General features: G+C 36.9%; 1 protein-coding gene across 5 annotated transcripts in view; it reads left to right on the plus strand.

The window, feature by feature from the left end:
- CYFIP1 (cytoplasmic FMR1 interacting protein 1) overlaps positions 1-21,122 on the plus strand; it is an 86,672-nt gene that overhangs the window by 26,112 nt on the left and 39,438 nt on the right. For 4 of the 5 annotated variants that reach the window (XR_010883815.1, XM_067294131.1, XM_067294124.1 and 1 more), the window contains exons 5-22: positions 88-189; positions 1,453-1,634; positions 3,001-3,097; positions 3,244-3,372; positions 4,704-4,808; positions 5,003-5,094; positions 6,300-6,417; positions 7,086-7,208; positions 9,652-9,777; positions 10,062-10,228; positions 11,664-11,811; positions 13,691-13,844; positions 15,063-15,219; positions 15,800-15,896; positions 16,248-16,324; positions 16,418-16,526; positions 17,104-17,223; positions 20,033-20,232. Coding sequence is in view for 4 of the 5 variants with exons in the window: in XM_067294131.1 (XP_067150232.1) it covers positions 88-189; positions 1,453-1,634; positions 3,001-3,097; positions 3,244-3,372; positions 4,704-4,808; positions 5,003-5,094; positions 6,300-6,417; positions 7,086-7,208; positions 9,652-9,777; positions 10,062-10,228; positions 11,664-11,811; positions 13,691-13,844; positions 15,063-15,219; positions 15,800-15,896; positions 16,248-16,324; positions 16,418-16,526; positions 17,104-17,223; positions 20,033-20,232 (2,303 nt within the window). In the remaining variant the exon portion in view is untranslated. The remainder of the gene's footprint in view (positions 1-87; positions 190-1,452; positions 1,635-3,000; positions 3,098-3,243; positions 3,373-4,703; positions 4,809-5,002; positions 5,095-6,299; positions 6,418-7,085; positions 7,209-9,651; positions 9,778-10,061; positions 10,229-11,663; positions 11,812-13,690; positions 13,845-15,062; positions 15,220-15,799; positions 15,897-16,247; positions 16,325-16,417; positions 16,527-17,103; positions 17,224-20,032; positions 20,233-21,122) is intronic. The other variant, XM_067294140.1, reaches the window with a different exon arrangement.

The following is a 21,122-nucleotide window of genomic DNA, read 5'->3' on the forward strand; positions in this document are numbered from 1 at the left end:
TTTTCTTAAGTTGTCATTTGGGATTTTAGTTTCTCAGGCTTTATCAGGGAGAGTTCTGAGTATAATGATGTCTTTAATTGTCCTCAGGTCAAGTGTAATGAGCAGCCTAACAGAGTAGAAATTTATGAGAAAACTGTGGAAGTTCTGGAGCCGGAAGTCACCAAACTGATGAATTTTATGTATTTTCAGGTAAGAGGGGTGGAAACAAAACTTTGTCAGTAGGCATGTATATTTGTATTACTATTTTATATGCTTGGTATTGTGTGCTCAGTTACTGAACCTGGTTATTAAGCTTTGGAAAAAAAAAAACCTGTCTCACAGAAGGGCGGAATTTCTAATGTGTACCTTAAAAACTTCAGGTTACATCCGTTAAGACTCCCAGCCTACAATGCAAGGTAGTTGCTTATGGTCCTCACATAGTGCACAGGGAGAGCTCTGGCACTTTAGGAAGAAAGGAAATAGAAACATAATACATTACACATGTATACCTAAGAACATCTCAGCACAGAAACCACTTGCTGGGGGATGGGGGAGCCACAAGTTTGGATATCCTATCACCAGATGTGACTTTGTTGCAGAAATTCATAACTGAGGCAAGCTAACCCAGTTACTCTGCCCTGCCAGGCACCCAAGCTAACTGGACACTGGAGAACAGCAGCCTGTGTTGCCTTCTCGTCCCGTGCTGGCAGCTTGCCATCTTATTTAATAGAGTAAGGATGCTTCCAGGCATTATTCGGAGGCAGCCACGGCTGCTACAATGCACAAGCCCCCAGAGTCCATAGGAAGGGGAGACTGAAGGAAGTGTAGCATTTCCTGTCATCTTCCAAAACTGGTGGATCTTACTGACTGCAAACAGTCTCCTTTCATTGAAGGAGATTAAAATGTTGTAAAAACCTCAGAAGAAATTCCCATTTATATTAGAAATTTCTGCTCTTCATACGCACGTGAACATGTGCCAAGATCTTTGTGCAAGTTAGCATGTACTGCTGCTAATCAGTGTTCTGGGTTTTGTTTTGTTTTTTAAGAGAATGTGCCAATGATTTGCCTTTTAATGCATATGTTTTTCCTCACTAAAGAATATGAAATCATTTGTTTCAGAGGGATTTTCAATTTTCATGACTTCAGTTTGCAAAGAAGTATCTTGCCCATCGTTCCAGGCAAGTTCTGTGGTAGAGATCAGGGCTGTCACTTGAAGCACACCATGAGTGCGCAGGAGTGGAGCTGGAAAGCCTGGACTGATGCCTCATTAGCCTTGCATGTTCAAAAGCTTAAAAAACTTTTCTGGTGGTGCTTTTCATTGGACCACATAGTTGCCGCTGGAAAGATCTGTTGTAAAGTGAAAGAGCCTGCCTAGAGGGGAGAACACATAGGTGTCAAAGTCTAAATTGTATGATGAAATTTTTACATGGAAACACGGCTTTTACGCCCCATTTCTTCTATTTTTTCTATTAGAGAAATGCAATTGAACGATTTTGTGGTGAGGTAAGACGCTTGTGCCATGCGGAGAGGAGAAAGGACTTTGTATCAGAGGCTTATCTGATCACACTGGGCAAATTCATCAACATGTTTGCAGTATTGGATGAGCTGAAGAATATGAAGTGCAGTGTGAAGAATGACCATTCTGCCTACAAGCGGTAAGCTGTAATGAAAAACTGAATTACATTTACTGCTGCTGGAGTACAAGTCTCCCACAAGATGGCAGCGGTTGCTCTTTTTATGGCAGCTCTTTCTTCAAAAGAAGTCTCTTTAAGTGTCGAGCAGATAATCTTGAATCTATAGATGCACCGACTGCAGTTAACTGATTGAGTAAATCTGTTTTCTTTATGCTGTTCTTCCAACAACAAAAGGTTCTTAGGTCTTTTAATGCAAAACTATCAAATTCCTCTATGTTGGTGTGCACTAAACATAATGAATATACATTGCTCAATAAGGCTTTTCTTTTTAACTTTGAAAGAAAACTGCTCACTTGTGCTGCTGCTATTTTGAGCATTCAGATTTGGTATGTGCAGCTGAGACTTGTTACAGTTCTTAAGGTATTTCAGCATTGCTGTTAAAGGTCGTTGGGACTGCAGGTGTAGCAAGGAGGGACGAAGGGAGGAATGTCAATGGCTGGGCTTCGTGCCAGCACTACCAGATGGTGTCAGCGGTCGGTGCAGAAGGGGAAGAGCATCTTTATGCCAGCTCTAGCATCTGTGGTCTTTCAGAGAAGTGTGTGCCAGGTCATTCATAAAGATAATCATTCAGGCAATGACTAGCCAATTTTATCTATGCTGCTTCCATGACGTAAGATTTTATTTTTACCTCTGCAGATTATTGCCTTCTGTAGTTGTTGTGCCTGAAAACCACTTAAACTTGCTTGGTTTGCCTGTTTGTTTGTTTTTTCCCCCTTTGGAGGTGTAATTTGAGGGGACAAACTGTTTTCTGGAAGGCTGACTTTTCTTGAGTTGTTAGATGGCTTGGGTCTACAGAGCCATTGTCACCTGCCTCAGTTGAGAAATCTACCTGAGGGGAATTTTGTTTGGATTGGATTGTGTATTTTCAACTAGAGTACAATGGGGGATTTGGGATTAAAAGTCAATTCAGGGATAATTTAAGTTCATAGCTTTCTTATTAGTGAATTTACCTTTCTTTTCAGGCATGGTGGCCAAAATTCTTCTAAAGCTTTCCCTTGATGTTTTACCAAATCAGCTCTTGACACAGTTTTGTAGAATTCATAGCCTGTGTTTGGATAACCCATTTTTGTAAAGCTGTGTCAAAAAATATTGTCCATGTCTGTTAAGTTCTCCTTCTGCTTGATCCAGAAGTTTGGAGATGGTAGATGCCCTGTTGACTATCTGGTATAAGCAATGAATGATACACCAGTGTATTGACTGTTAAAGACCTGCTGACAATTCATACCCTGACTGGAACTATACCAGAACTGGAATCTAGTAGCAGGTGTGTTTCTGTTGAGCAGCAGTCCTGCTGAAAGGGAATACTCTTTCTCTTCTGTTTTCAAAGAGCTGCTCAGTTCCTACGTAAAATGGCTGATCCTCAATCCATTCAAGAATCCCAGAATCTTTCCATGTTCCTTGCTAACCACAACAAGATAACTCAGGTAAGCTTAGTTATCTTTTTGCAAAATACCTAATACTTTGGAAAAAGTATTAAAAGAAAACCCCTTAAGTTCCCTAGTAAATGTTGACACCCCCCCTTGGGGTGTAATGAATTGACTAATGTCTTTTTTTTTTTTTTTTCCTTCAGTCTCTACAGCAGCAGTTGGAAGTGATTGTTGGCTATGAGGAGCTGCTTGCAGACATTGTGAATTTGTGTGTGGACTACTATGAAAACAAAATGTATCTCACACCCAGTGAGAAACACATGCTTCTAAAAGTATGTTTCTTTTTACTACAAAATTAAAGGAATGGTTGAGGCAGGACACAGATGTTTGAATTCCTGTTGTGTTTGTTTTTTTTCCCAGAACCAGATTACCAAATAGCTCAAATGATCACTATTCTTGTACTGGATTTTGTGATTTTTTTTTTTCTCTCAGTTGTCATTTTTTCTTTCATTATATTACATGCTAAATCTTTTCAGAAAGTTTCTAATCTGTTTTTATTTTTCATAAACTGAAGCTGACCCAATTGAACTGCAGCCTTGTTAGGAAACTACTTCTACGGAATCATGTTTCTATGAAATAGCAACAAAAAGGAACTGCTGCATTTTATTTTAGATATGTGGCAAGTTTATATAAAGGCTTTTGGAGGTAGGGATGTGTGTCAAAGTTTTCAGGGACCAAATAGTTTATGATGATGGTTAATAAGTGGATAAATTTAGCTGGAATGAATGTAGTAAGAGGGTACTGGGGAATATGAAGTGCAGTTGATGTTATCAACTGTATTCTTTTGTAATGGAAGAAAATGCATAGATTAAAAATTGAAAATTTGTTTTATGACAAATATTTTGAAGCACTTTAGTATTTAACTTCTAAAGAACTATGTTTATGATGATCAAACTGAAGTATATGGAAACAATACATGAACTCTAGAACATTAGCAGCCTGCCTGTAGGAGTGTCCAGCGTCTTTCATATTTAGACCTTTTGTTCAGGAAATGTGTGCTTAGAACAGATTAAGTTGCCAGTGCTCAGCTCTTGCTATTGTAAATACTGAATTATAGCTTTATGTTAATGAATAACTTGAAAAAAATGTAATGAGATTTTTTTTGAATGCTTCTGAGTTTTTGTGTGTATAATTCAGAGGTACTCTGAGAGCCAGAAAAAATAACAGTTCAGAGATGTTAGACCTAAACTGCTACTACAGATCAGTTTGTACATACAGTATTTTATTAAAATGGAGGTGTAAAGAACCGTCTAAAAATAGCTAGATCCTAGTTTCAGTGGGATTTATTTTTTGTAAACTAGACCTTTATACAAATAAGTAGCGTTCTTTTAAGGGTAACTTAGGCTAATGTTACTTATTAACATACTTATACTAGTAATGTACTTACAATGAGCAGCACTACAAAAATGTATATATTTGAAAGAAGTTATGTTTTTTCTGAGTAGGAAGTTTGAAATTACCTTCTGTTTGAAGGGGAGTAGGCGTTTCAGTATTGTTTTTAAACTGTTACTTTTTTTTTAATGACATAAAGAACAGTCTCATTGAAGCAGTTTTTTTAACCTCTGAGTTTGTTTCACAGAGGTTTGTTTTCCTTCTTTTCTAGGTTATGGGCTTCGGATTGTACCTGATGGATGGAAGTGTCAGTAACATCTATAAGCTGGATGCAAAAAAGAGGATAAATTTAGCCAAGATAGACAAGTTCTTTAAGGTTGGTTAAGAGAGGCATGTTTTAATATGTAATTTTAAAGGTAATTCCCCTTGCATTTTAAATATACAAACAGTTTTATATTACTAAATAAAATGCAAATCATTGCGAACTTTCATATGAGTAAATTAAGGGTTTACTTTCGCAAAGATTTGTACCTAATAACATATCTAACCTGCTTTATTCCCTGTGTACAGCAGCTGCAGGTCGTCCCACTGTTTGGTGACATGCAGATTGAGCTTGCGAGATACATTAAGACCAGTGCCCACTATGAGGAAAATAAATCCAGGTAAGGGGGGGGAAGGAATCAAAGAGATACTGTCAGGATCTGGGAAGGGGAAAGTCAGACCTTTGGGATATATTTTCATAAACCACCTATAGTGTGTGGACCTGCTTCTAACAGGATTATCACATTGGTCTACTTACTGGTGCAGGTATTTAAGTACATTTCACTGTTAATGTACTTCACATAATAGATACAACTAAAGGGACAACTTATTAAAAGACCTTTCTATGCTACTGAGCTTATTCTTGTGTCTGTGGCATTTCTTATCACCTGTGTTGGAGGAAATGAATTTTATCTTACACTAATTTTAATTTTTATTTTTTCCTTTAAATATGAAACTTTCTTTAAAAGAAATGAAGGATTATACTAAGCAAGGTGAGCACTAGTGCATGGGAAAATAGGCATGTATATATTGTATTATGGAGCAGCAACTTAGCTTGTCTCCCTCTTTTTTTTTTTTTTTTCTGGTAGGTGTGCAACACAACAAAATGGCTGGAAAATGCAGTCAGTCTTTACATAAATAGTTCCATGGTTTATGGTTATTGCTTTGTTTTAGTGAATGTTTCTGTGCTCCTTTGAGACCTTCCATCCATGCAGTTACATAAATTTAGAATATAGTGCTTTGCATTTTAATTCCTGCAAAAAAAAAAATATATAACCTGCATGTAATTGCTAAGAGAAAAACAGCAGCAGTGGGCCTACTGAGCTACTAAAAGCATAAGGCTGTTTAACATGATACTCTTAGTAGCATGTCTTTTGTGTCCCTCCTGATAACATGTAAATAGTATTTAATAATACCATTTTATACTTGGGAGCATACTATAGGTTATTTATAGTTAAACATGAGTAAAGAAGAATCTGAAGGTAAATGTGTCTTATGGCCTATACATATCCTGCTACCCTGCCTTTCACTACTTCTGTGTTCTGTCCTTACATATATGCTCCTAAAGGGAGATGGTGGTTTATATTGAATAGCAGCAGTCTAAAAAAAAAATAAAAAGGCTTTGCAGAAAGGCAATGCATCATTAATTTTCCTTGTGCAGGTACAGAGGTAGAGGTTTGGGGAGAGGAAAGGCCTCAAATGGAGGAGAAGGAGGATTTAAAAAAAAAATTAAACATTGTGGTTCTTGTTTTGCAGTATCAGTTGTGCTGTTTATTGCCTAAACTCACTTAGGTGTGGGGTTTTTTTTTTCCATCTTCTGAAACAGATGGACATGCACATCTTCCAGCAGCAGTCCCCAATATAATATATGTGAGCAGATGATCCAAATCAGAGAGGACCATATGCGTTTCATTTCAGAACTGGCTCGTTACAGCAACAGTGAGGTGCGTGGGATTAGAGCTATTTCTGCATATTGTGCTTGACTGATAAGCAGCTGTTGTTGTTAAATATCTGAAGAGCAGGTAAACAGCAAAGCTTGATCACCTGAATCAAGAAAAGCTGACTGCAAAGTTGGGACCCAGTCTCTGCATGATTTTCGCACTATTTCAATTTAAAATGTTAATCTTTAGTACATCATACAAATTGCAATATTCCTCTACTTATATATCCCAGAGCTTCTGGCATGACCCTTTTGTAATAGGTTGTCCAAATGTGTGCTCGTAACACTTTAAATGAAACTTAAGTGTTAAGAGATCAGTTAAGAAAATTAAAATGTGTGTGTATATGCATGTGCACACACACACACACACACACACACACACACACACACGCATATATAAGTAATACATATAGTATATAAATGGTGTCTTGATTTAGACTGCAATAATATTTTGTCAATCAGGGATACTGGTGGTTTTGATCTCTTGACCAAAATCTGTGAAATTTTAACTATATAAATTTCTAGAAGAAAAAGTTGATACTAATGTATTGTAGGTGAGTATTGATATATGATGCTGTTTCAATACTTGAAAGAAATCTATGTAGAAGTTTGGCTATAGATGCAGGACACACAGCGTGTTCTGATGTTTTTGTTTGTTTAATAACATCCTAGGTGGTGACTGGGTCTGGTCGTCAGGAAGCTCAAAAAACAGATGCAGAGTATCGGAAGCTCTTTGATCTCTCCCTTCAAGGCCTGCAGCTTCTGTCTCAGTGGAGTGCGCATGTCATGGAAGTGGTATGTTTTCTGGGGAATAAAACCAGATGAAAAAGAAACTGACTGGTGAGCTTGGGCAGGCTTTGCTTTAAAGGAGAGAGGGAAAAAAAAAAGTGTTGTGTTTTGTTCGCTTAATTTCCCTCTTCCTTCACTTCTCTCACTGCTCCAACCCATATTCTCAGAGGAACTGACTGAGTGAATTCTGAAGTGCTAGGAATAGTATTGCGATTTTGAAGACACAATAAAATGCATGACCTCATGCTGTATATTCAACCTGTTATATTTAATGGATAGGTGATCTTCTGTGAACCTTGACCAGATATTTTTATTCTGCTCTTGAGCTCTTGAACCATTCATTTTGTAGATATAGGACTTAATTTATTTTCCCCTAAAAGGTTGTTTTAAATTATGTTCTGTTAGAAACACACATATGAACACACAGTCAGACAGGAGATGATAACATAGCCATTTGCCTGTTATTATTAGACATCTTTGCTTAGTAAGTTGAAGCACATAAGATCTTAACCAAAGCCCACAAAAATGGATGGAAAGTCTCTCATCGGCTTGAGATTAGACTAGTCATAAGGAAATTAAATATGGCAAAACAAAAACAGAGCAGGGATGAGGGAGAGGAAATAAAGAATCTTTCTGAGTCGTTTCTGTTTATTTTAATTTTAGTAGTCTATTTTAAAAACAGGAGACAGTTAGAAAAGTGCCTAACTTTTTTTTTCAATATGAAACTGCTTAAGACTTAAACTGAAAAAGATGATGCAGGAGTTCTTTTTATGTTGCAGACACTTAGATAAGTGCAGCATTTCATACCTGCACCAAAACATGATCTAGAAGAGGTCAAGACAGATCACATGTTGTATGAGTGAAGAAGCCAGATTTGCCCCTCCTTTGCCTCTGGCATCTGAGGGAGCCCCAAGCCATTTGCAGTGCATGAATCCCTATGGTCACAGAGGGCATGGTTAGGTAGAGACCTAGTTTTCTTTCTGTTCTGTGTTTTTAGCTGCCTCTTTTAAAAGCTAGTAGATGAGTCACAGTTTTTCCTGTTTCGATCAACAGTGTATTTTATGGTGAAAATCCTGTTCTCCTTTTCTGCTTCTTAAGAGAGGTTGCTGCCGTCTATTTCTGGCCTCTGCAATCCCCAGTCTCGCTCCTCTTATTTCTCCCTTTACAAATTACTGTATTCAGACTCTCTTCAGTGACAATGTTCTAGTTTAGTGCATCTCTATAGCAAGATACAGTTCCTCTCAGTTCCAAAACAGACTTTCTTTGAGGACACCTGCCTTTTTTTTTTTTTTTTTTTTTTTTTTGCTAGAACCTATTATTGATACTCATTTTATATCTCTGCTCTTCTTTGTCTCTGATTTGTTTAAATGTGTTAAGTACTTTTCAAGTACTTTTCCCTGCCCTCCCACTGAGAATTTATTCTGACCTGGACTATCCCACTTCTTTACTGTTCTTCCCTATTCACTCAGTATCCATGAGCCTTATTACATGAGCATGATGTTCAGACAAAAGGTTTTGTTGAACGTTTTGTGTCTAACTTAACCCTGTGAACTTAATCTCCCCCCAAAACTGCATCTTTGTTTAATAATTTCCCCAGTATCCTCTTTGTCCACTTAGATTGCAAGGTGTAATGTTCATTGCCATGCAGAGTCTTAGGTAAATTTGTACCATATTAATCCAATGTAATAGGCAAATTTATATTGCTGTGTAATCTAGCACGTACACAAGGATATCAACCAGTGTCTAATATTTGTTGAACTAAAATTTTGAGAAAATTGTTTTTGAATGTGACTAGAATTTTTCACCAGATATACTTCAGTGGATATTAGATTGATCTAACACTACTTAGGAACATCTTGAGCTGTTTTTGCAGTAACTGAAAATGCACTGTTTAAAAGAGAAACATATACTGTGCAGCTACTATTGTCACAGATAACACAGGCATTTCCACTTCTTTTAAGCCTAGTAAACATTAAAAAACCTATGTAGTTTTCCAATTGTCATTTGAATTCTAAATGTGAATAGAACACGTTCGGACAACAGGGAAGCTCCTCTTTTTCTACGAAGGTGTGATGGATTGTTTTTGTTGTGCTCTGAGGTTTCTCTGTTTCCCATGGCTGAAGTGGAGAAGAGACTTTTGCCCACACCAGCATTAGCTCAATAAAAGATATCCTGAAGTGCATTACTTAGTGTGAATTACAGTTTTTGAGCTAATACAGGGTATCTATCTTTCAAGAAGATTTGTTAGGCAAATTATTGAGCCTGGCGTTTATATTAGACAGTAATTTCATAACTTTTTGAGAATACTCTTGGATCTTATTTTTCAGATATTCTTGACAATGTTGGAATTTTTTATAAGAATGTTACTTGTGTTCAAAAGGTATACTATGTGAGTGTTTTTGTGTTTCTCATTCTTTTTTTTTCCCCCGTTTTGCTGTATGAACTGCAGTATTCGTGGAAGCTGGTACACCCAACTGACAAATATTCTAATAAAGATTGTCCTGACAATGCAGAAGAGTATGAAAGAGCAACAAGATACAATTATACTAGTGAGGAGAAATTTGCTTTGGTTGAGGTAGGATAAATCTTTTCTTACAGGGATTTTCTAAATGCTAATTCTATATAATAGAGAATATTCTCTGTAATCGTTTTCTGTACTCAGTGGAAAAAGGTAGCAAGTGCTGTATTGACTTAGAGCATGTTTTCCTCTATTCAATATAGAAGGGGCACAAGAAAACTAGCCTCATTAGACTGACTTTATCCTTTATCTTTTTGAACTTGTTAAAGTCCCTTTTTCTCATTTTCTGTATTTAGGTAGAGGCTTTTGAACAACTATACAAACACATGCTTTTTTTCCAGGTGATTGCCATGATCAAAGGTCTTCAGGTGCTGATGGGAAGGATGGAAAGTGTCTTCAATCATGCCATTCGCCATACCATTTATGCAGCTCTTCAGGACTTTGCCCAAGTCACACTTAGAGAGCCGTTAAGACAAGCCATTAAAAAGAAGAAAAATGTCATTCAGAGGTAATGTTCTTGTTTTCATCTTCTCCTATATTCTGTGCCCCAAATCTTACTAAGCTTGGTGCAGTATTGTAAATTTATTAAATTTTGCCTCTTCAGTCCATCCTCCATCACTAGTCTGTCTGGTACTTGGAGTCTTTCTTGAATATGTGTTGGAAATCTAAAAAGTCTAAAGCCCGGAGTCAAAAATGAATGACTGCCAGGATGGTTGCTGTAAGAGAATGCGGGTAGTCCTGAGCCTCATAGCATATTCCCCAGGAACTTTTGTGTTGCCCGTTATTTATTTTTATTTTAAGAAAAGATAAGTACTGTAATATATAAAGGAAGAGTAGTATTTTTATTTTAAAGAAAGGTGGTATCGTCCACCTCTTATGATTCCAGTGTTTCCTCTCCTTGCGTTTCCCATGTTTGCATTCCATCCCATAATCTTATCTCTGTCCTCTGGGCATCCTGCCTTGTTTCTCAGCTTCTGCTGCTTTTGGCTCATCGGCCTTCTACTTTTCTTCCAAGTGCTTGGCCTACCCACCCTGGCTGGTGTCATTCTTGGCCTTATTTTTGTGTTCCCAACTGTTTGCTTTTAATTTTGACATGCTTAGCATTAGTTTAATCCCATGTTTCACAGCAAGGCTCTTAGAGTTAAAGGTCCTTGACTGTTAGGCTATTGCTAAATTCTTTGTTGCAAAAAAGCCATCATAAACTAAAGATAAACAAATTGTTCCAAACTATTAAGTTTGCAAGGAGAGTCTTTTTACTGTTGTCCCAGTTAGTTTTTTATGCAGATTGATTGCAGTCTGGAGTCTTGTGGGTATGGAAGAGGTAGTTTCATGAAATAGGGAAAAACTGCTTTCATATCTGTTTGGATTTGGTACAAGACATTGCTTGATCATTCAGCACACCATAGGAATCATTCAACACACCACAGGATGTGATTGGCTGTGGTTTTGACGAGTATCTGAAGTTCAGTTCAGTACTTGGAGTTAGAAGTATGATGTTGTTATAAATTCCAGCTGTTAAGAAATTCTGCTGTTATTTTTCATTTCAATCTCAAATCATCTCTTCCTAGTTTGATTAAATAATCTGCTTTTTGAGGTTTAGGAGTAAAAAACAACCTGATGCACTTGCTAAGGATCCCAGAGGGTGAATTCTTGACAAGTAAATTTTGCCTTTGATGAACCAGTCCCAGAGATCAGCTTCTTGCTGATGAAGGAGAAGGACTCCGGACTGTCCTTTAGCTGAAATAGTGTAGAGTGATCATTATTGTTATATGGATGTAGCATTTTAGAAGCTGCTGGTGAAATAGTTTGTGGTTTCTCTGAGTTACCCTGAGCTCAGCATGCTGATGCGAAGTTTCTGCTCTTGTGGAAGAATGCTTAAAAAAAATACTCTTATCAATACGCTTGGATGAGGATGAGCACTAAGTAGTGTGGATTGTGTTCAGTGTTTTGCAGGCCATCAGAAAGACAGTCTGTGACTGGGAAGCGGGTCATGAACCATTCAATGACCCAGCTTTAAGGGGAGAAAAAGACCCCAAAAGTGGTTTTGACATCAAAGTTCCAAGACGTGCAGTTGGACCCTCCAGTACTCAGGTATTTTCCTGTCTGATGGTTGTGATACCTGTCAATGATTATTGCATTTTTTTGTGACTTGAACTATTTTAAAACTGCAGGTTTTTGGAGAAATGTTCAAAATCCACTTTGATTAGATTTACATTTACAAGATTATATATACTTAACCAAAATCCTCTGTCTGGGTTGCTGTCACTTTCTACTCCAATGCATAATTTTTCCAGGTATTCCATCTCTTTAATTTGATTCACTCAGAAGAAATATATTGAGCTACTAATGTTTTTTAAAATAAGTTTTCGAACTATTTGAATTATTTCTAGGCTGATTTCCTTCTAGACTCTCTCTGGTGTGTCTGGTGAATTGGTTTTGGTTAAATCCCATAAATCAATAGATGTCTACTTAATTTTAAGTTAGATTTAAAATTTAAATTCTTGCCTATAAAATATGGGAGCATATTTGAATTCTGACACAATCTCTCTTATTGTTCAGTATTGAATGATGAAACTACTCCTTAAAATCTGTCTAATTTTATTCTGCTGAAACAACAGGTATTTCAAGTACGTTTTCTGAAATAGTCATTGAAATCCTGTACCTAGATGTTCATTCTTATTTCCTCTATATAATTCCCTTTTTTATTTTCTTTGTAAATTTGTTTGGTGAGTGTATGGTCCTGTATTTGTAGTTTAACTGAGAAAATAAGGTACTGAACATTTTGGGTGAAAAATCAAAGGCAACTGTCATTTGTAATAAAATATTGTAATACTAAAAATATGTGGAGGAGAGGACATATTGGATAATAATCTCAAGTAATAATATTGCTTGAATTGTGCTAAGATGTGTTTAATGAAGATATTGTTTTGGGAATTGGAAAAAATACTTTGATTCTAATTTTGTGCAAAAAGCCTCTTTTTTTTTTTTTTTTAATATCACCACCAATGTGTTTCTCCTATCCTTGGTGTGTTTAAGGGCTTTGTTTCACTGGCTGCAACAAGCTGTCTGGAATGCACAGTTCTGTCTTCTTTTTCTGCTCTTGGGCTGGCACACTTGTCTGTCTTGGCTGAGAGGAGGAAGGGAGGTCAAATATATCAATGTTAGATACATTTTTCTCAGTTTCATGCAGTTCTAAAATGGCTATTTATGAATTGGTCATACTTGGAAATCTTCTTGAAATAGTTTGAGAAGCTAATGGCTGAGAGCCTGATTCGTCTTCTGAAGTCAATGGGAACTTTTCTATTCACTTGAAAGAGCACTGGATTGGAATGATTATTCTGAGTGAAGAAACCTTTCTATTTTAGAAGTGTATATCTTCCTCTGCACGCTTACTATACTACTTTTTGTTTTTAACAAACTAACACGTTTTCTCTGCTTCTGTTTCCCGTTCCTTATTTACCCATGTGTTATTATTAACGGATTCTCTCTCCCCTGCCTGCCCCTGTCTGTTGGTTTTTAGCTCTACATGGTTCGCACTATGACAGAGTCCTTAAACTCTGCCGAGCTGTTGAAGCAGCTCAAGTCTCTGGGAATGGAAAAGCTATTGCATGTGACACACAAGTTTCTGAGGCAGTCCTACATCTATCCACCTCTTTTAAACTTTGGTGGTAAGACATTACTTATTACTTTTACTTTTGTGGTGATATGCACTGTTCCACTGCAAATGGTTTGCTTCTAAATATCGGTGGAGATCCCCTTGGCATGGGTAGGTATTTGTGCTGGTGCATAGGCTAGCGTTGCATCTGTTTCTTTCGCCTCAAAGGCTCTTACCCACACGGTGCCAGTTTTCAATTTGAAGTGGAGCAGTCGCTTACTGATAGTAATTCTCGGTGTCGCTCAACTAATGTACCATGTGTATTTTCCTTTTTCCCCCCCCTTTCCACCACAATTGTTTCCTTTAATGATACAGCTTTACATGGTGAGAACTATGTTAGAGTCCCTCATTGCTGACAAAAGTGGTTCCAAGAAAACCTTGAGAAGTAGCCTTGAGGGGCCCACCATATTGGAGATAGAAAAATTCCATCGCGAGTCTTTCTTCTACACTCATTTGATAAATTTCAGTGGTAAGATATGTAGATGATCAGTGTCCAGCTTAGCATGTCCTAACACCTCTAACACGACCTGGAAAATGTTTCCGATTGCCTAAGTCAACTTACCTTTGGTTTACTTATCAAAAATCTTGGTCTGTCCAAACTTTTTCTGAGATATGATATTCAATATTGTGATGGGAATTTTATTTTGACTTTATATGTTTGTTTGTAGTGGGTTGAATTTCATATTGTTACCTCCTTTTTTATATATTTTTATGTATTTATATAAACAAGGGACAGATAAGCTCATACACATTGAAATTTTAAAAAGGAAATAGATTGTGTTTTGTTTTTTTGGGGGGGGAGGTGTTTTTGTTTTAAGTACAGAGGAAACAAATTCTCTGTTGTGATAAATTTGATGTCATTTCACCACTCTTACTATTCAGTTAATTGTAATCGGAAACATGCTGTCCTAAAGAATTCACCTACTGACATTGAATGTATCTAGTCTTTGTCATCACCATGCTGTGTTGTCTTTCATTTTTGTTTTGTTACTGGACTCCTTTACCCTCAAAGAAGGGGGAGCCTTTTACTTTCAGTTATAATGCTATTTGTGAACAGCACTTTGGTCTTCAGAAGATCTTAATGCAAAAAGTTCATTCCTGTTTTGATTCTCAAGCATTCTGCAAAGAAGGCTTGTGTTGAATGTTTTCTAGAGAGATGGGAAGAACATTTCTGCATCCTTGACAGTGCCCTTAGAAACGTCTTGTTCTAATCCATTCTTCATGCATCTGTATCTCATTTCCTGCCCATCTAATCAACAGGAGTATATGGAGTGATTCAGTCCTCCTGAAGGATAGATAGTACTGATGGTTCCAGTAAATTTTGTCTCCTTGACTTGCTACCTCACAAGCTCAGTGTACAGGTTTCACAGCCCAAAACTGAGAAATTAAGCTAGAAATCCCCCCTGTGATGGTGTATGCAGTTTTTTTACATATAACTGGTGGTCTCATCCACTTACACAATATTTTCTGTAATAAGGCACCACTTTGGGGGCCAACATGGAGTTCAGGATTAGTTGAAAATCTCATGGGCTTTACATTTTGAATTTGGCTTACGCATTTGGCCTATGTATAGCTCTAGTGATTCACGTCTGCTTTTTTGTTTCACATTGCATCGTCAAAATCACAATTGTACTGTTCTTAATGTACTTCTACAAGAAGTGTAATTCTGCCTTATTTTTTCTGAAAGAAACCTTGCAGCAATGCTGTGATCTGTCCCAGTTGTGGTTCAGAGAGTTCTTCTTAGAACTGACCATGGGTAGAAGAATCCAATTTCCCATTGAGATGTCCATGCCTTGGATTCTGACGGACCATATTTTGGAGACCAAAGAGGCGTCAATGATGGAGTAAGACCTACTTGTGCTCTTCCACTGAGCAATTATTCTGAATGATGGCCACTCCATATTACAATGTTACTACTTTAGTTGGTTTCAAAAAGCAGTCACTCAAAGTATTCTAAACTTATGTTTGCTGATTTCCAGAATTCTCAACCTTTTCTTTTTTAAGTAGATGATTGGAATAGTAAGCCTTTCATATAAGTGTCCTTGCACCAGCCAAATATTCACCAGCCGTATATTGTTCCTTGGATGAGTTCTTCTAGGCTTATTTTTCAGTACATCTCCTTACCGACTCAAAGATGTCAAATGTAATCCATAGTAGTGAGGGCATATTTCCATTTTGATGGAAAACTACAGCTGGAAAACAAGTTTCAGACTACAAACTATCTACACACATTCTTGAACTAACAAAAGACTTTCTTAAAGGAGCAAGAGTGATTCTTTTTTAGAAATCCAAACCAAAAAATGATCCTGTTTGCATGAAACGTAGCTCACAATATTGACAAGCTCACAACTTGTTGACTGCAGCATCTTGAAGAACTGTAATTTCTGTGGATGTGTAACTCTTCTTTTATTCTTTTTCATTCAGGTATGTTCTGTATTCTTTGGACCTTTATAATGACAGTGCTCATTATGCTCTTACTAAGTTTAAGAAGCAGTTCCTCTATGATGAGATTGAGGCAGAGGTAAAGTAACCTTACCTACTGGAGGAAAATAGTCTGTAATTGAATGTGAAAACTATGCTAAAGTCAAAGACCTGTTATGAGAGATTCAGAGCAGATGACGATACTGAAAAAACTGAGAGGAAAGACAAGACTGGTAACTCTAGGTGATACATTGTGAGGAAATGGGTAGATCTGTGCAAAACCCCTTACATTAATGCTGAAGACTGAATGTTATCATCCCTTGTGAGAGGCTAGAAAATTTGTATGTGTTAACTTTCTTAATTATTTTTGCTAAGCAATGCAAAGTCTTAAATAAGCTCCCTTTTTTTTAGTGTTAAGTAGCTATAAACACACTTTTTTTTTCCCCCCAAGGTAAACCTGTGTTTTGACCAATTTGTCTACAAGCTGGCGGACCAAATATTTGCATACTACAAGGCAATGGCTGGCAGGTAGCTATTCTTGTAGTGAGAACTTTTATTTGTGCATTTCTTCTCCCATTTGCTGTTTAATGTAATTTAAGCACCTTCTTCCTCTCTTAACAGCCTGCTTCTGGATAAACGATTGCGTTCAGAATGCAAGAATCAGGGAGCAACCATTCAGTTACTGCAGTCCAACCGTTATGAAACACTGCTGAAACAAAGACATGTCCAAGTGAGTAAACTCTACATTCTGTTGTATTTGAGTTGCTTTGCAGTTTTTCAGTGGTGTTGATTTATGTAAATATGCAAGACTGTTTGTGTTCTTTATATTCTATCATCTAAATAGCATAACTGACATTTGGGATAGGCTTTTTTATCTTATGAAGGAGTAAATTAACAATAAACTGAAAAGATCCTATTTTAATGCAAGTATCTTTTGTAGTTAAGCAAACACAAGCCAAATAGGAATGTCATATGTAGTAATATTGTCTATCTGATAATGTTTTTTTATCAGTGTTTTAAAAAGTTGTCAGCACAATGCCAGGGAAGCATAAAATGCTGATATAAATACTTAGATGTAAATGCAACATGTAATTTTACTACTTCCTTTTTGTAAGGATTGGAATGTAAAATGTAGTACTTCATTTGTGTGTGGATTTAGAAATTTTATCCAGCTGTTGTGTTTCTGTGTGCTTGGAATGCAATTTCACTATGTTTGAGTCTGTTAATATGTGGAATCTCATAATCTTTGTACAGCTAGTCTCATAATTTGACATCTAGTTCAAAACTTCATAAATGTTTTTCTTCAGCTTCTTGGAAGGTCAATAGATCTGAACCGACTAATCACTCAGCGGATTTCAGCAGCCATGTATAGATCGATGGAACTGGCAATTGGTCGCTTTGAAAGCGAGGATTTGACTTCCATTGTGGTGAGTCTTGTGTTGCAGTTTTCCCAGAGAGCCAACAGTGAAGGTAGGGCTCGAGTGCTAGTTCTGTTGTTTTTTATTTGACTACAAGATTTTGTTTGCATTGAGATTGATTGACATCTAGACTCTTTTTTGCATTATAAAGCTGTGTTCATTTTTTAATGGTAGAAGCAAACAAGTTTTGTCAGATTTTGCTATAAGTCCTCTTGATATTCCCTTAGTGAATAGTTGTACAGTCATTCCCTCCTCCTTCTGAAGGGAGAAGAGGCTGAATGACTAACATGCCAACTTGTTTTGTCCCAAAGCTTAGTTAAATATATGCAAATGGAAAGAAGTTAAGCAATCTTATTTAAAAAAAAAAAAAATCCCTCTGATGTTTTGTTTTCATTTTTCCTTGAGTGTGAAATCAAGTAATATGGTTGAAGTTTGTCTCATTTACTAAGTCTAGACTGACAAAAAACCTTACTGGAGAAGCAGCTAATTCTGGCAAAAGGCATTCTTTTGTAGTGTAGTTAACCAGCTCCAGCTACATCATAAATTATACTGGCGAATCCTCTCTTGCTTTTGTAGTATGTTGTGGGCTCTATTGGTTCTGGGTTGCTATGATTTTTTCCCCCCCCATACCTTAACCTTCATTTCTATTCAAACAGTACTGTGACCTGACCTGATGCAGTACATGGGACTGTGCAAGTCCTAGTCCTGTTGAGACTGAGGATTTTTTTTTTTCTTTTTTCTCACCCAGGAAAAAAACCCAAACGAGCTGCAGGCCAGAGCCTTGGGAGTATTCAGATGTAAACAGCAGCCATAGAGAAGGCTTGTACTAGGAGCTATGAGAAAACAGGGAAAATGAGTATTCTTGTGACTTATGTTTTTTTAAAAGCCCACTTCTATCTGGGCTTATAGATAAATTACAGACCAAAACAAGACAGCCCTATGTCTTGTAGGATCAAAATGAGTTTATTTAACCAGGCAGCTTCGTTTTCTAGCACTGACAAAATACTGACAATTTTTTTTGTAAAGGAATGAGATCTGACTCACGCCTGTGGAAGGAGAGCATCTGTGCAATGCCAAGGTGTCTTTTTGAGTTAGTTTCCTGATTAAAATGTTAATGATCAAATTTTATTTCAGACAGCATGTATTTGACAAATAAATATGCAGTCAACAAGGAAAAAGATCAGTCACATTCAGTTCAGCGTGAGTGAAAAAAACAAAAGTTGAGCAAGAACGTTTACCATTGGTCTTACTCTAGTATGTCTTTTACCTGCGAGATTTTGTAATGCGTAACTACTTTAAGTGTCCGTATTAATTTCATTCTTTACTGAACCTAAAACAAATACTGGCCTACAGAGCTGGGCAGGAATCTGGCTTTTCATGACTTTTCAGTGCTTGGTGTTTGCCTTTGAAGTATTTAAATGTAGTTTTTCTTTGTAATCTGCAAGGTTTTCTTACTCTGTGGCTAAGTGAACAGAAATCATTGATAATGTGTATCTTAGGTCATAGGTTCTCACTTTCTTGAGTTAGAAGTGGACCAGGCTGAATTTTTGTACCCCTTCTTTACCCCTGCTACTTTTTCCTTTGCTTTTTTTTTTTCTTTTATGCAAAATCATTCCTGCTAAAAACTGCTCATTTTCCTCAGTGGGATACTGATACTAATAGCTTAACTAATAAATAATTTCTGCTGCTTTTCAAATTAAATGAAGGTAGTTTAAAAAAATGAGCTATTTTTTGCCCTCAGATTGGACTCAGTTCTTTAATAATAGTCATAGTGGTTCTTTTTCTTTTTTACCTTAAAATAACTTTCACTCACATGTGTGAAAAGCCTTTGTAACATGGAGCAATTAAATCTGACAGCACTGTATGGAAAGATATGCAGTAGTTCGAGGCACAGACAAACAAATCTATCTCCATTGGACGTTTCTCCATCATGTCATTGTACAACTATCTTTAATAGCAAAATTTATTTTTTGGGAGGGTTTGGGGATTCTTTGTTTTGTTTTGGGGACATACTGGTTAAAGGCCGTACTATGACTTGCCTTGGAAGTGCAAGACCAAGTCAGATCATGAATCTGTCCAGTATACTGTTTCCAATATACTGCTGTTGTCAGTGGCTGATATCAGAAATAGATATATTTTATTCTATAGAAAGTGCAAGAAACCAGACTAAGAAATTTCTTGTCAAGAGGAGAAATGTTGTGATAAGTAGTGCCCATATATATTTATATGTATATACTAGTCTGTAGCTAGTGACTAGTGATTTTGTGATTTTATTATCATTTAAATGTGATCTTTATTATCTATGCAAATGTCTAGTCTTCTGCTGGATCTTAGTATACTCTTAAGAAAGAGGAAACCATGAGAAGGATTTACAGTAAATGTGATTTTTGTCCCTACTACTACTATTACTACTACTACTACAAAAGTTAGATCACCAGTTGCCCTACCCAGCAGAAATTACTTTGTGATAGCCTGTAAAGCAAGAAATGCAGAAGCTGTTTCTTAGCCTATTTCTGAGCCTATTTAAATGTTGGAGTTTTAACTTTTGCTCCATGGAGTAAGAGTTGGCCTTGCTCTGTGTTTGGGAGAGACCCATCTGCAGTGCAGACAGATCCTAATGAATATCCCTGATGTTTCAAAGGATTGTGGTGGCAGATAGATTAAAAGAATCCTAAGAACAACTGTGTCATTAAAGTAACAGACTGAGGAAGAATCAAATGTTAATTTTGACTTCTTTCTAGTCTCCTGTTTGGTCAAGGTTATTTATATACTTTGTTTTGGTTCTCCACTGTATTCTTTCTTTTTTTTCTTTTTGTAGGAGCTAGATGGCTTGATAGAGATAAACAAAATGACTCACAAGCTTCTGAGTAGGTATATGACCTTGGACAGCTTTGATGCCATGTTCAGAGAAGCTAATCACAATGTGTCAGCCCCTTATGGAAGAATCACCCTTCACGTCTTTTGGGAACTCAATTATGATTTCCTTCCAAACTACTGCTACAATGGATCCACTAACAGGTTAGCATGGCAGCCTTTTGTTTTCAACAGTTCTCTGATTTTCCTGCAACTTCTTTCCTAGCAAATGCTGGCAAAGGCCATCCCTGTTCATTTAGTATATTTTCCCCTTCTTATGCTTTACTTGAAACAAAGAAGAATGAGTCAATTTACTAAGTACCGTCAAATGTATGAAAGCCTGTTATTTATCTACAGTGGAAGTCAAATGTAACCTGATCATCAAAATGCTATGATATTTTAATGTTTTAGCTATGATATGCTGAAAAATAGTGTGTCTGAAAACACTGCAAAGTGCATGTCAGAAAGTAAACAAGTATTAGTAAACAAGATCTTCAGCTGTGAGATGATGGAAATAAAATTACATCCCTTGGTTCTGTGTTAATATGAAGAAAAAGAATGGCTTACTGGATAAGGGAAGAGGTCAGTGTGTGTTGAATAAGATTTTATTTGCATTGCTGCTGTCTTCCATGTCTCTAGACCTCCTGGCTCTGTCACACCTATCAGTTGTGTGTTACTGAGCCTTCATGAGCTGGGGAAGGGCAAGTGTGACTTCAAAGTGTCTCCCCTCCTTTTTGGCACAGAGAAGACTTGTCATAGGTCTGCAGTGATCATTCAGTGAAGCCATAAATTATATTTTATGTCATTCTTTTCCTCAAATGGTAGTGCCATATTTGAAACTTTGTCTTTTCGGTCTAAAGCTTTACTTGTTGCATTTGGCTGATGTTAGCAGAAAGCTATAGCATATCAGCAAAAACAGTTTTGTTCCAGGTATCCTTCATTCCTTCTGTTGCAGCGTTTAAGGAGAGAGAGTAATGGAAATAGGAGAGAGTGAGAATCTAAAATTTGAATCAGTGGAAGGCACAGTTCTTGACACTCTATATTTCTGGACTTCC

The sequence above is a fragment of the Apteryx mantelli genome, chromosome 1, assembly GCF_036417845.1.
Source record: "Apteryx mantelli isolate bAptMan1 chromosome 1, bAptMan1.hap1, whole genome shotgun sequence".
Classification (NCBI taxonomy): Eukaryota; Metazoa; Chordata; class Aves; order Apterygiformes; family Apterygidae; genus Apteryx; species Apteryx mantelli.